Source organism: Hyperoodon ampullatus, assembly GCF_949752795.1.
Source record: "Hyperoodon ampullatus genome assembly, chromosome: 1".
In the NCBI taxonomy this organism is placed as follows: Eukaryota; Metazoa; Chordata; class Mammalia; order Artiodactyla; family Ziphiidae; genus Hyperoodon; species Hyperoodon ampullatus.
Window position 1 is genome coordinate 215,649,353 of NC_136914.1, and position 15,130 is coordinate 215,664,482.

Genomic DNA, 15,130 nt, shown 5'->3' on the forward strand with positions numbered 1-15,130 from the left:
ACTACATGAATGTTTATAGCAGTTTTATTCCTAACTGCCAAAACTTGGAAGCAACCGTGATGTTCACCAACAAGTGAATGGATAAACGAACAACGGTACATCTATACAATGGAGTATTATTCAGTGATAAAGAGAAACAAATGAGCTCTCAAGCACAAAAGACATGCAGGAAGCCTAAATGCATACTGCTACATGCAAGAAGCCAATCTAAAAATGCTATACTCTGTACAATTACAACTATATAACATTATGGAAAAAGCAAAACGACGGAGCTAGTAAAAAGATCAGTAGTTGCCAGGAGTTCCAGGGTAAGGTGAGAGGGATGAACACGTAGAACAGAGGAAATTTTTGGAGCAGTGAAATTATTCTGTTTGATAATGTAACGATGGGTATATGTCATATATCTGTAAAAACCCATGGAATGTACAACATAAAGAATAAACCCTAATGTAAACTACGGACTTTAGTTAATTATAACGTATCAATATTGCCTCATCAATTCTAAGACCTGTACCACACTAATGCAAGATGATAATAATAAGGGAAAACGGGGGAGGGGGGAGATGAGGGAATTCTCTGTACCTTCTGCTCAATTTTTCTGTAATCTAAAACTGCGCCTCAAAGCCATATTTAAAACAAATATATATATATATACATGTGTGTATGTATATGTACATACATATACGTTGAGATATTTATATATATAATCTCAATCTCAGAATCATACCCTGATTTGTGCCATAGAGGATTTGAGATAGAATCAAGTAACTAAAAGGATCCTAATATATTACTGTTCACTGCACCAAACAAAAAATTCAGAACTCGTGTTTTAATGTTTACAATGCTTAGATACATCAATAAAAAATAAATGAAATAAAATGCTTAGCCAACATGGGAAGCACAGAAAAAAGCAGTGTTCCTTCTACATTTTAAAGCAAAGCTTGGCTGTGTTAACAGTTCTACAGAATAAAATCTACAGCACAACAAAGTTTAAAATATACATACTTTTTGGATCTAACAATTCCACTTCTGAGAATTTTTCCTACAGCTGCACTTACAGAGATATATGTGTACAAAGGATGTAAGCAGCATTACTGTTTTGAATAAATTTTGGTTTTATAAACTTTAGATTCATAGCGAAACTCCACACACAGTAGAACTCCCGTATACCCTACACCCAGTTTCTCCTATTATTAACATCTTACATTAGTACGGTACATTTATTTCAATTAATGGACCAATACTGACACATTATTACGAACTAAAGTCCATATGTTATCTTATTTCCTTAGTTTTTACCTAATGTTTTATTTTTGTTCCAGTATCCCATCCAGATGCCACATTATATTTAGTTGTCATGTCTCCTTAGACACCTCTAGGCTGTGACAAGTTTCTCAGAGTTTCCTTGTTTTTGATAACTTTGAGGAGCACTGATCAGATATTTTGTAAAATGTTCCCCCACCTGGGATGTTTTCCTCATGATGAGACTGGGGCTATAGGTTTTTAGGGGAGGACCACAGAGGTGAAGTGCCATTTTCATCATCTCACATCAAAGGTACATACTATCAACATGACTTAAATCAATATTGAAGCTGACCTAGATCACCTAACTGAGGTAATGTCTGTCAGGTTTCTCCACTTTAAAGTTACTATTTACCCCCCTTTTCATACTGTCCTCTCTTTAGAAGCAAGTCACTACGCACACCCACACTTACAGAGCAGGGCATTATGCTCCACGGCCCTTTGAGTGGTAGCATACATAAATTATTTGGAACTGTTCTGCATGGAAGATGTGTCTCTTCTCATTTATTTACATCAGTATGGACTCATGAATATTTATTTTATACTTTGGGTTATAATCCAGTATTTTGTTGTTCAAATTGTTCCATCTTTGGCCATTGGAAGTTCTTTCAGTTGGTTCCTATATCTCTTTGACATATCCCCATCATTGTGGGCTCATTTTTTTGAGCACTTCCTTACTTTCTAGTAACTACAAGATACTCCAGGCTCATCTTGTATATATCCTGCCCCAGTCACTCCAGCCCTAGAATCAGCCATTTCTCCCAGGAGCCCTGTTCCTTTTACTGGAGAATGGTATTACAAGCCATGTTCTGGAGCTAGATGTGCTCACTGTTACTGGTACACCTAGGCTCTCAGCTGAAAGAGCAAGGAAATAAATGTCTGTACACTAACCCAATAAATATATATACATCTGTAAATATTTCTATATGTAACCATCAGTATCTATATTAAGCTAAACATGAGTTCATACTGATGTCTCCAACTCTTCTCTATTGCCAGAAGCATTATTTTTAATAAAAAAAATAGAAATACAGAAGTTTGTTTTCCAGAGGACATTAACTACACTGTGGGAGATCCATACAGGGAACATTATGCAATCAATTTTTAAAGGTTTATATATACTGGTATGAATTCTATAATATATATTAACTGACAAATATATATGTACATAGAAACACAATTTCCAGAAGGAAATACAACAAAAGGTTAACAGTAGATAACTCTGAGAAATGGAAATGGGGTTAGAACATGCATTATCAACGGGTCACCCTCAAAGAGGAAAAAAATATTAGATATGACAATGGCCTGTAGCTCTCCAAAGGATCACAGTACACAAAAAGATGCGGAGTGTATCTGTGGTATTAAAATTTCATGGGGAGGGGAAGTGATTAGGGGAAAAAATGTCTAAAAAGACTCCTCTGGAGAGTATAATGAAATAAAGATTGAGAAATAATGAGTTAGAAGGAACAGGTAATTGTACTTTTTACTCCATATGCTTTTTTCTTCTGTGAGCATATGTTTATTTTTTAATTTAATTTTTTAAAAAAACAAAAGTAGGGCTTCCCTGGTGGCGCAGTGGTTGAGAGTCCGCCTGCCGATGCAGGGGACACGGGTTCGTGCCCCGGTCTGGGAGGATCCCACATGCCGCGGAGCGGCTTGGCCCATGAGCCATGGCCATTGAGCCTGCGTGTCCGGAGCCTGTGCTCCGCAACGGGAGAGGCCACAACAGTGAGAGGCCCACATACCGCAAAAAAAAAAAAAAAACAAAACAAAACAAAAGTAAGGGCTTCCTTGGTGGCGCAGTGGTTGAGAGTCCGCCTGCCAATGCAGAGGATACGGGTTCGTGCCCTGGTCTGGGAGGATCCCACGTGCCGCGGAGTGGCTGGGCCCGTGAGCCATGGCCGCTGAGCCTGTGCGTCCGGAGCCTGTGCTCCGCGACGGGAGGGGCCGCAGCAGTGAGAGCCCCGCGTACCACAAAAAAAAAAAAAAAAAAAAAAAGTAAGACTGATCTACCTAACAGCAGTGTTAGGTGAATAGTGAAATTCTGACTAGAAGTTGTAGTTCCTCAGGCCATGCTGAATGTCCATCTCACAGAGGGTCACCCCAACTGGGGACTCTTTGGCAGTGTCTCACCAACTTTAGGAAAATGCATTTTTAATACTCTGGTTTACAAAAATCATATGGCCCACAAAGCCTAAAATACTTATCTCTGCCATTTACAGAAAAAGTCTGCTGACCCCTGATCTCCATTATATTAGCTTACATTTTTTTTGGTATGTTCATACAGTGGAATACTACTCAGCAATGCAAACAAATGAACTATAACTACATGCGACAATATTGATAAATCTCACACACATAATGAGTGAAAGAGGACAGAAGCAAATAATATACACTGTATGATTCCGTTTATGTAAATTTCAGAAACTTGCAAAACTTATCTTTGGTGGCATTGGATATCTTTGGGAAGAGGAAGGTGATAGTGACTGGAGGGGTTATTATGAAGGGGCTTCTGGAAATGTTCTGATTTAAGCATTGTTAGAAACATACTTGCTTTTTAAAAATAATTCACTGAGATGTTCATTTGTATTCTGTGCAGTTTTCTCAATCCATGTAATACCTTGTTCTAAAAGCAAAAAATTTCAAATATAAATCTTACAAAAATGTAACCAGATGAAGAAATATAAATTTACCAGCCTTTTCAGAGGTAACTAAGTAAGTACATATGTACCCTGGCTGTTCAGATACAGTTGGTCCCTGGATCACACTTGGAAAATAGTGGTGTAAAGCCAAGTTTGCACCTGACACCAAGGCAACCATTTAGTCCCAAACGGCTTTCTACTGACTGACTCTGTATGGACCCGAGATTGACAATGCTTCAGCTTTTCCAGATAAATAGGGTCATTGTGGTAGACAACAGTTTCAGACCCTTTTGTCAAAATAATGCTCTAGCTACTTTCTAGCCTGAAAGCCAAGGGAACACTGGAAGCCTCTTTTTCTTTTTCTTTTTTTTTGCGGTACGCGGGCCTCTCACTGTTGTGGCTTCTCGCTCCAGACGCACAGGATCAGCAGCCATGGCTCACGGGCCCAGCCGCTCCGCGGCATGTGAGATCCTCCCGGACCGGGGCACGAACCCGTGTCCCCTGCATCGGCAGGCGGACTCTCAACGACTGCACCATCAGGGAAGGCCTGGAAGCCTCTTTTAATTACTAACTCTGTTCTAAGAATAAACTTGACTAAATTTCCATGTGAACCTTAAGCACTAGCTCAATAATCTTGGAGAAAATGATACCAACTCTCAAGATGAAAGAAGGTTACCTTGCTTTAAAACCAATTATCTTACCATTTTAAACAGTGTCAGTCCAAGAATAGCCCATAACTTTTATTTGTTTGTTGTTGTTGTTTTGGTCTTACATTAGAACATCCTTTTTGCTAAGTGGCAATCATTCTCTTCAAAACTTCCTCAACAAGATCCAAATGACATGGCATTACGATGATGACAGTTTAGTGGACATCTGCTGTTTGTGTCTTCCTAACCCGCATCCCCCCTTCTGGTAGTGGCACACCAGTCTTTTTTGGACTACTCCAATCCATTGGTCTTTGTGGAGGCTGCCAATCAAGGTGCCCTGCCCTTCCCTGGCCAAAGGACTTTAAACACATGACCCAAATGAGGCCAGTTAGACAGTCTACCACCATCTCTAAACTAGGAGCTCCTCATCAGCAGGGACAAGGTTTTTTCCATCTCTATATCTCTGAGGCCTAGCACAGTGCCTGGCTATGAATATTCAATGCATGTGGGCTGAATGAAATACAAAGAAAATCATGTACCTTAAACAAATGCTGAGCTAAGTCTATCATTTCCCAACAGAATTCTGAACATTGTATTATGTTTTGTAAGGAAAACGTCCACTTTAGTAAGCTAGGAAATATGCATTGGAAATAGTATCGCAAGTTGCCATTTCTCAGTGCATTAAAGATGTCAATCAGTCCAATAAAATAAAGCCTCAAAAAAGACAAAAGGAGAATTACCTCATTACCTCAACATCTGCTTGAACATAAGCAATCACACACTGGCTAATTTTTTTTAAAGGGACATAATATAACTTTCTAGAAAGACATAATATAGCTAATTATACCATTCACTAGAAGGGAACATACAATGTTTTGAAGTAATTCAGAAGTGGGTGTGATTTATAAGACATAGAGCTTAGGGAATGTTAAGTATAAATTAGAGATTGTTCATATTATGACAGACTGCGTCATTACATTTCACAACTTTTGTCAAAAGCAACCTTATTCACCACACCACTAAAGACTTCACATTAGGGAAGGCTGCTGTCAGCTTTGCCATTTAGAGTTGACGGCAACCTTCTTTCTGAACACCCTCCTGGGGAATGGGTTCAAATTTTAGACTTAAAATACACTAGGGAAGAAACGATATGATGAAACCTAAATGGCCAACAAACATGTAAAAAGATTTCAAACCTCACTAATTACCAGGTCAAACAAATTTTTTAAAGGTACCATTTTTGTTCATCAGATTGGCAAAAATTAAGCAACCTGTCAGGCTGTCAAACTAGTAAAGACTGCTGTTGGTCACCGTTGACCAATGCATGGGGAAATGGACACTTCTGGGGGGAATGTGAACTGGTACAGCCATCTGGGGAGGGGGGCACTTTTGCAATGCCTAGCAAAACTTTATACGTATATGCCCTCTAAGCCAACAATTCCATTTCTAAGAATCTATCCTAGAAAAAAAATTTTAATTGTACAAACTGATTTGTATGATTATTTGATTAATGACTGTCTACTAGACAATAAACTTGTCTGTCTGGTTCACCATCTCTTACCCCAGTGCCCAGCACATGGGCCTCACATATGACAGGTACCTGGTATTTGTCAAAGGAGTAAATGAATAGGTTTACTCAGCCTAAAAAAAGAAAAACAGAGTATTTAATCGATAATGGTTCTTCTTGTTCACATTAAATAGTAGTGGAATTATTCACAATGTTAACAGGCTGTAAAAAGTACTGTCTACTTTTAAAAATAAATCACACACACCGGCTTACAAAATTGATCATAATATTGGTAAGAGCCCAAACACCTAGTTGCCAGGTTTTCCACCTCAAATCCCTAGCTCCCCAGTTAGTTCCGTAGGTTAGACAGCAATTAAATACTCTTGAAATAAGTCACTTGCTATCACAGTCTATGATCCACTGACAAATGCCCCAAGTTTGAAATGTATAAAAATTACACCATGGGCTGATAAAAACCCCAACACCTGTGTAAGCAGACTCAATATCCTAAAAAAAAAAGTATACTCTTTAAGCAACACAAATTTCAAAGTCTAACTGTTCTGTTGCCTTTGACATGCCCCAAATTGAGGAAATATATCCTCTAAAAATATTAATGCATGGATTTGTTTGTTTTCCAACATAACTGGAGAACCAGAAACTTAAGAATCGTCCATTTTTCTCAAGTCTCAAATCCAACACAGAGATGGAGATGTGTTCCAAAATCAAATATAAATAACTTGTGGATTATCTGCACCGTTAAATTATCCTTGAAATTATATACATAATGAAAAGAAGTGAAATTTAAAATGTTAACATTATTTGAAAACTGACCATCCATCGAAAGACCTGGTATCCACTGACAGATATTACCAATAATGAAAGCTCCCACAGCCTAGAATATGAATTAAGAGTCTTTATGTTGGGTGAGGGGGTAGTGTTATCAGGAATAAAATACTAATAAAGTCCAGCCCTTCACTAAAACACTTGAGAAATTCCAGATAAAGGCATGCTGCCCACCCACTAGATTCACTGATTCTTGTGACTTTATGGCCTTAGACTAACCTAGGATGGGAGTTGACGGTACTTGGGAAGGCAAACGCCATTAATATTTATCCAGCACTTTCTAGATGCTAGCTACCACAGAGGAACGTGTTCTGTCCATTTTCGAGAGGTTAAATATTGATAATTTCCCCAAGGTCACACAGTTACTAAACAGTCACACTGAGATTTGTTTTCAGGAGTGGGGACTCCAGAGGGATCAAAATACCCTTACGAATGGTATGTTTGTGGTCTCAAGGAGCAACAGGCCACAGTACTGGACAGACCTCATAAAATCATCTGGTTTAGCTCTTGCGCCTAGTCAGGTCAGGCCTGATTAACCATAAGACCCACGGAAGGGAGCAGACTCTTCCAAGTTCACAGAGTTGGTGAGTTAAGTCAAGAGAAGTGAAAGAGCTGGGATTAAACACCAGGATTAGCCACAGAGCGGGGCCCCTTCCACTATACGGCCACGTAGGTAAGTTATTCAGAAAAACATATGTTCCTACACATTTTTACTTCCTAAATCTGCATGGTTCCTCTTTCTTGACCCATATTCTCAGGCCACCTTTGGTCAGGGTAATAATAATTTTAATCTTAATTTGGCTTTGTTCAGAAGTGTGGTTAAGTGATGAAAATCACTGACTAAAACAGTTCTTTATTAAGAGGTTAAAACAGTTCTTTATCTAGTTACCAGGCAATGCAGAAATGCATGTACATGGCTTTCCTGCGAACCAGAGCCAAGTCCTAATTCAAGAAGCCCCGCACAGGCAGGGTGTTGCCTCACTGACAAATAAATTGCTAAAAATGGGAAGCGATAAAACACACCATGGCCTGCAAATCCTCGCTGCTAAGGAAAGAGGAACTAGGCCAAACCAGAATGAAAAGCTCGGAAAGGCTGTCAAGCAGCGCCGCAGGCGCCAACGTGCAAGGTGGGGCCAAGGCCAGGGAGCGAGGCCAGCAGAGCTGCCTAAACCGCCGCCTCTACAAAATAACCTGCCCCACTCGCTTCCCCCTAGTGTACGGTGGTACCGTGGGACCTCGTCCCCGCCAAATCCTTGGCCCTTCCCCTCAACCCCCATGGCCCGCTACAGCGACCAACGCGTAGCGCTTCCCGCCCTGCCGGGCACGACACTCCCAGGCACAAGCAAAGCACGTTATCCTCTGCCCCGAGCTCGCCAAAGCGCGCGGGGCGCGGAGAATGCTTCTCCACGGGTGACGGAGCTCCTGGGGGTGACTACAACGGCCGCAACACCTCCCGCCCAGCTTCCACCACCGCAAAGCCAGCGCCCTGGAGCCGTCCCCGCCCATGGGCCGCGGCTGCCCGCACCTGGCGGCCACACGCCCGCCTACCTTGCTCCTTCAGACTGGAGATGAGCTGCAGCTGCTTCTCCTCGTCCGAGCTGTTCATTTTGGCAGGTGGGGCCGGGAATAAAAGGAAAGGAGGGAGAGGCGAGGGGTACGGTGTGGGGAGGGGGAAGAAAAAGCAAGATGCCGGTGGCTTGCGGCTTCACTACCCGGAAGTTGGATTTGCTCCCGCTCCTCCTCCTCCTGGCGCGGAGCGCGCGGGTGAGATCATCCCCACGCACCTACTCAGCGGCCTTGGCTGCTTCACCTGCAGGCAGGCGGAGGGGCGGGGACAGGCCGGTAGCCCGGGGGCAAGAGGTGGGGACGTAGGAAGCACCCGCGGTGGCACCTGGGCCCGCAACCCGTGCCTAGCCTGCGGCCGCCGCTGTGCTTCGCCTTCCTCCGCGGAGGCCGGCGCCGCGGGATGCGCAGGGGGAGGGCGTGAGTTCGCTGTGGCTATCTCCGGCAACCTCTTCTCTTCCTCCACCCCGCCGCGGACACCCGGACGCGCGTTCCGGAGAAAACCGGCCCTGGGTCTGCAGCGTCTACAGAACCCCACTTCGAACGCTGTCAAGAGCCTCTCCCCACGAGCGAGATGTAATTAGCAATAAACACCCAGGATTCTTCCCCAATTCTCGTACAGTGGACTCTGGAGGCGGTGTGGGGAAACCTAGGTGCCCTCAGGGCCAGGCTCTGTGTTAATATGTTTTGCACCTTGATAAGCATACAGATACTGAAAACGGCCGGCCTGGTAAATTCCAAGGAGGGTGTGGTAGTCAGCTGGCTTCCTCCAGCAACACCGGTTTGAGAAATGGTCAAAACTGGGCCCTGCAGCACGTGGATCGCCAGGCCTCGCGGATCATCCGGTTTGCGGTGGAAAGATCTTCTCTTCAGGGTAGAGGCCACTGCAGCCCAAATACCTAAGGTCACACATCTGCCTGGCAGCAGAGCCTGGTGAAGTGAAGCCCAGCATTTGTCCCGCTTCACTGCCTTCTAGGCTGTTTAAACCCAGCTCTGGGTTAGAGCCTGACCAGAAAAGGGGCGGCAGACCTTCCAGATTTCAAAATGGTTCTCCCCAACCCCCAGTTGCCAGTCAGTCTTTGGTCAAGGCTCCTGACCTCTTTGAACTTCATCTAAAAAATGGGAATAATACTAATACCTACTCGCCCGGAAAAGCCTGTTAAGTGCTGAACAAGGAGATAAAGATACACAAAACACCATATCCAGAATCTGACATATAATAGATGTTCATTTAAAAAAAAAAAATTAAGGTTACAGCTCTGTGAAAAAGGGGTTTGCTAATTATAAAGTGGATGCTAATTATAAGCTAAAATGGGCACAGTTCTTTTACATTAATCATTAATACAAAATAAATCCAAACTGAATTAGGCTTACTGCACATCTTGTTTTTTCTCACTGCCTCAAAGGTCTTAGTGTGGGTACTACACGAGCACAGTGCTTCTGCTCATTCCTCACTTGCTATTTTATGTAAATGCCCAACTCCATTTACTGAGTAGGTCCTCCATGATGAACGGGGAAGAGGAGCTAGAATATAGGTAAGTGCTGCAACTAGTATCTGTCTGATATTCCTACTAAATTCTAATTCAAAACAAACTAAAAAAAAATGGTAGCACTGCTTTCTCGTCTTCTAAAAAAGGCAATACAGTATTTTAGCATGAGTGATTTAGTGGTAGAGTGATCTAAAAAGGCAGCATAGTGTTTTTAAATAGAGTGAATTAAAATTTTGAAACTTTAAAAATAATTTTGGTATGGGGTCTTATTTTTTTATTTTTATTTTTTATAAAGTTATTTTATTTATTTATATTTGGCCGTGTTGGGTCTTCATTGCTGCACACGGGCTTTCTCTAGTTGCGGCGAGCAGGGGCTACTCTTCGTTGAGGTGCGTGGGCTTCTCTTGCCATGGCTTCTCTTGTTGCAGAGCAGGGGCTCTAGGCGCACGGGCTTCATTAGTTGTGGCATGCAGGCTCAGTAGTTGTGGCTCACAGGCTCTAGAGCACAGGCTCAGTAGTTGTGGCGCACAGGCTTAGTTGCTCCGCAGCATGTGGGATCTTCCCGGACCAGGGATTGAACCAGTGTCCCCTGCACTGGCAGGATTCTTAACCACTGCGCCACCAGGGAAGCCCTGGGGTCTTATTATTCAGTCCTTTCCCTAGTTTTTCTTAAGATAGTTTAAGACAGTTGCAGATCCAGCTGCTAAGAAAAATAACCAAATGGCCTTTGCCTTAAGATTACCTGAGATGGTATCTTAATCCTCAGAGTTTAAAGAAGGCCCAGGAAACATGAGAAATTCAGACTCAACTACATGAAAATATGAATGATATGTGCTGCCACCAGGTATTTTGTATAAAGAGAAATCATTTCCAGAAAAAAAAAATCAAGAGATTTGAGTAACAAATCATGGCCATCTAGATTTCATACTGCAGCCAGGAAACCTGTTATACCTGATCAGTCACTCTGACTGCTGGATAATGCCAGAGTCCTCCTCCAAACCTAAATAATCAAATATTTTCTCCTATGAAACCAAATACCAGCAGAGTGCCTGTTAAATATTTGGGTTAGTTCACAAGGTTCCACTTTTTAAATGGCTGATTGTCTACTCCCATTATACAGTAATTTAGATATCACTTTTGGAGTTTAAGAATGAGTTAATCAATTATCAAATCTATAATCAAATTGAGTGCTTTGGTCCCACACAGAATCTGCAGCCGCTTGAAATTAATCCTGTTTACCTTCCTTGAAATTAAAATAGCCTCCTGAAATACAGTATGGTGTTATCTTGAGGGCATGGGATGAATTATTAGGATGGCTATTAGAGTCAATTATAGGGATTCAGATCTCCCATTACACCATGGTTTATTTATATGATATGAATATTAATGGAAAGGATAGAAGTGATAATAATTAGTTTTTGTTCTATTTAATAATGCACATAGGGATTTATGTTGCAGGCATCACAATGGATTCATTAACCTCCATATAACATGTAATTAAAAACCTTTAAAATGTGTCTATACATATGCATATATGGACAAAGATAGGAGAAGGAGAGACTTTTTAAAAATGAGTTGAAAGGATATGTACCAAACTCAGGATAATGGCTGCTTCTAGGGGTAGAAAGTAGAGGGAGAGGCCCAAGGGGTGAGGAGTGGAGTGGGAGAGAGCAGTGATCAAAGGATTTTCTCTTTAATGTTTGTTTGTGTTTCCAGGAATTTAATGTAAAATCACATTATTGATGTAGTCTTTTGAGGTATATAGACAAATAAGACTGAAATACAATAGGAAATGAAGGTTCATTTCCTCTGATCCACTAATTCCATATTAGGGAATCTACCCTAAAAGGCTTTACTATAATGTTAATTATGATATAAAAATGATAACATTGGAACATTACTTAACAATAAAAAAGAAAGTTTTGATACATGCTACACCATGGATAAACTTTGAAAACATTATGCTAAGTGAAAAAGCCGGTCAGAAAACACCAGACACTGTATGACTCCATTTATATAGAATGTCCAGAACAGGCAAATGCACAGAGAGAGAAAGTTAATCAGTGGTTGTCTAGGACTGTGGGTGTTGGGGGAATGGTAAGTGACTGCTAGAAGGTATGGGGTTTCTTGCTGGGGTGGTAAACTTTTTCTAAAATTGATTGTGGTGATGGTTGAACAACTCCATGAACATATTCAAAACCATTAGATTGTATACTTTAAGTGTATACTTTGCATGGGAAAATTTTGTGATATGTGAACTATATCTCAAAAATCTGTTATAAAAAATAGGTTTTCAGAGGAAGAAAACTTTTTTTTTTTTTTTTTCCTTTTGCGGTACACGGGCCTCTCCATTGCTGTGGCCTCTCCCGTTGCGGAGCACAGGCTCCGGACACGGAGGCTCAGCGGCCATGGCTCACGGGCCCAGCCGCTCCGCGGCATGTGGGATCTTCCCAGGCCGGGGCACGAACCCATGTCCCCTGCATCGGCAGGCGGACTCTCAACCACTGCGCCACCAGGGAAGCCCAGGAAGAAAACTTTTACCTTAAAAAACTACTTACATAACTCTATTAAATTTATGTTTCTTGTATAAACATTTTTCCCTTTTCAAATCTTTGTATATATATACATTCTACTTTTTACTAAACATTATTTCATATATACTTTATCTTGTACCAATATAATCTACATATTTACTCAATGCCGCTCCATTGTATCAATGAATATTTAGCTATTCTCAAATTCTTAGACATTTGAGTTGTTACTAGTATTTGTCTCTTTATAAATAGTGCAGCAGAAATACAAGGACCACTCCTAGGTATATCATAGTCAGACTGTTAAAAACTAAATATAACAATCAGGTCTTAAAAGCAGCCAAAGAAACATGCATATTACATGCAGTAGAACAACAATAAAAGTGATGGCAGACTTCTTATTTAATGTTGTAATCATTAAAGGATTACAACAAAATTCAACACTCAACAATATAAAAAGACACAAATAGGTGAATGTAATAAAACAATGAAAAAGGGCTTCCCTGGTGGCGCAGTGGTTGAGAGTCCGCGTGCCGATGCAGGGGACGCGGGTTCGTGCTCCGGTCCGGGAAGATCCCACATGCCGCGGAGCGGCTGGGCCCGTGAGCCATGGCCGCTGAGCCTGCGCATCCGGAGCCTATGCTCCCGCAACGGGAGAGGCCACAACGGTGAGAGGCCCGTGTACCGCAAAAAAAAAAAAAAAAAACAATGAAAAAATATTCCATGCAAATAGTAACCAAAAGAGAACTGGGGTGGTTATACTAATATCAGACAAACAGACCTTAAGTCAAAAACTGTTACAAGAGACAAAGGCGGACATTATATATTCACAAAAGTGTCAGTTCATCAAGAATATATAACAATTATAAACACATATACAGCAAACAAACAACTCCCAAAATATATGAAGGAAACACTGACAGAATTGCAGGAAGAAATAGACAGTTCAACAATAATACTCGAGGACTACAATACCTCACTTTCAATAATGGATACAAAATTTTGATAGAAGATTAATAAGGATAGAGAGGGCTTAAACAGCACTATACACAAAATAGATATAACAGACATGTATAGAACACTCCAAACTATAGAGCACAATTTACATTCTTCTCAAGTGCACGTGGAATATTCTCCAGGATAGATATTATGTTATGCCAAGAATTTAGTCTCAATAAACTTTAAAAGATTAAAATCATAAAATCATACAAATCATACAAAGTATCTTCTTCAACCATAATGGAATGATATTAGAAATCAGTAATAGAAGGAAATCTGGAAAATTCACAAATATATAGATATTAAACAACACCCTCTTCAATAACCAAAGGTTCAAAGAAGAAATCACAAAGGAAATCAGAACACAGGATTAAAAACAAAAATATAACACCCCAAAACTTATGGGGTACAGTAAAGGCAGTGCTCACAGGGAAATTTATAAGCTGCAAATGGCTAACTTTACACCTTGAGAAAATAGGAAAAGAAGAGTAAAATAAACCCAAAGTTAGCAGAAGGAAAGAAATAATGAAGATTAGAATGGAGATAAGTACAATAACACACAATAGAAAGACAACAGAATCAATGAAATCAAAAGTTATTTCTTTGAAAATATCAACAAAATTGACAAATCTTTAGCTAAACTAATAAAGAGAGATGATGAAAAAAATCAGAAATGAAAGTGGAGACATTATTACCAACATTACAAAAATAAAAAGGATTATAAGAAAATAATATGAATAATTATACACCAATAAATTAGAAAACATAGATGAAATGGACAAATTTCTAGAAACACACAAATGATGTAGACCGAAGAAGAAATAGAAAATCTCAATAGACTCATAACAAGTAAAGAGACTGAATCAGTGATCAAAAACCTTCCAATGAAGAAAAGTGCAGGACCAGATGCCTTCACTGGTGAATTCTACCAAATATTTAAAGAACAATTAACACCAATTCTTCTAAACTCTTTCAAAAAATAGAAAACAAGGGGAAACTTCTGAACTCATTCTATGAAGTCAGCATTACTATGATATCAAAGCCAGATAAAGACATCACAAGAAAAGAAAATTATAGACCAATAACCCTTGTGAATACAGATATAAAAGTCCACAACTAAATATTAGCAGCTAATCCAACAGAACATTACGGGGATTACACAACATGACAAAGTGTCTCCAGGATACATCATGTTTTTAGCCACAAAACGTTTTAACAAATTTAAGAAGACTGAAATCATATCAAGTATCTTTTCCAACCACAATGGTAGCCATTTTGAAATATACCCGGAGAATACTGTTATCCTTAAAAAGGCCTGTCTTCAAGAGAAACTATTTTACTGAGATTTTACCAAAGCCTAACAACCAAAAGAACGGAAATACCCAATTGAGGCCTGGTCCAGTCTCCCACATAGGGAAAGAAAAACACCAGTCCCTTCATGTGGCATAAGGGAAATAACCAACTCCAGTCTTCTCATCTCACCAGAGGGAGTAAACTGAGAAATAATTTGTAAGGTTACAGCCCAGGGGTACAGGTTCTCTAAAAGACTGAGGTCCAATCATAGGTCTATAGCATGCATCCCTTCCCCTTAAACTTTACCACTACA

At 40.5% G+C, this 15,130-nt stretch overlaps 1 protein-coding gene across 1 annotated transcript in view; it reads right to left on the reverse strand.

The window, feature by feature from the left end:
* The window catches only part of SHTN1 (shootin 1), a 100,738-nt gene extending 92,099 nt beyond the window's left edge, over window positions 1-8,639 (reverse strand). Inside the window, exon 1 of the mRNA XM_079717947.1 lies at window positions 8,490-8,639. Coding sequence (XP_079574073.1) covers window positions 8,490-8,547 — 58 coding nt within the window. The 5' untranslated portion in view covers window positions 8,548-8,639. The remainder of the gene's footprint in view (window positions 1-8,489) is intronic.
* Between the last annotated feature and the right edge of the window lie 6,491 nt (window positions 8,640-15,130).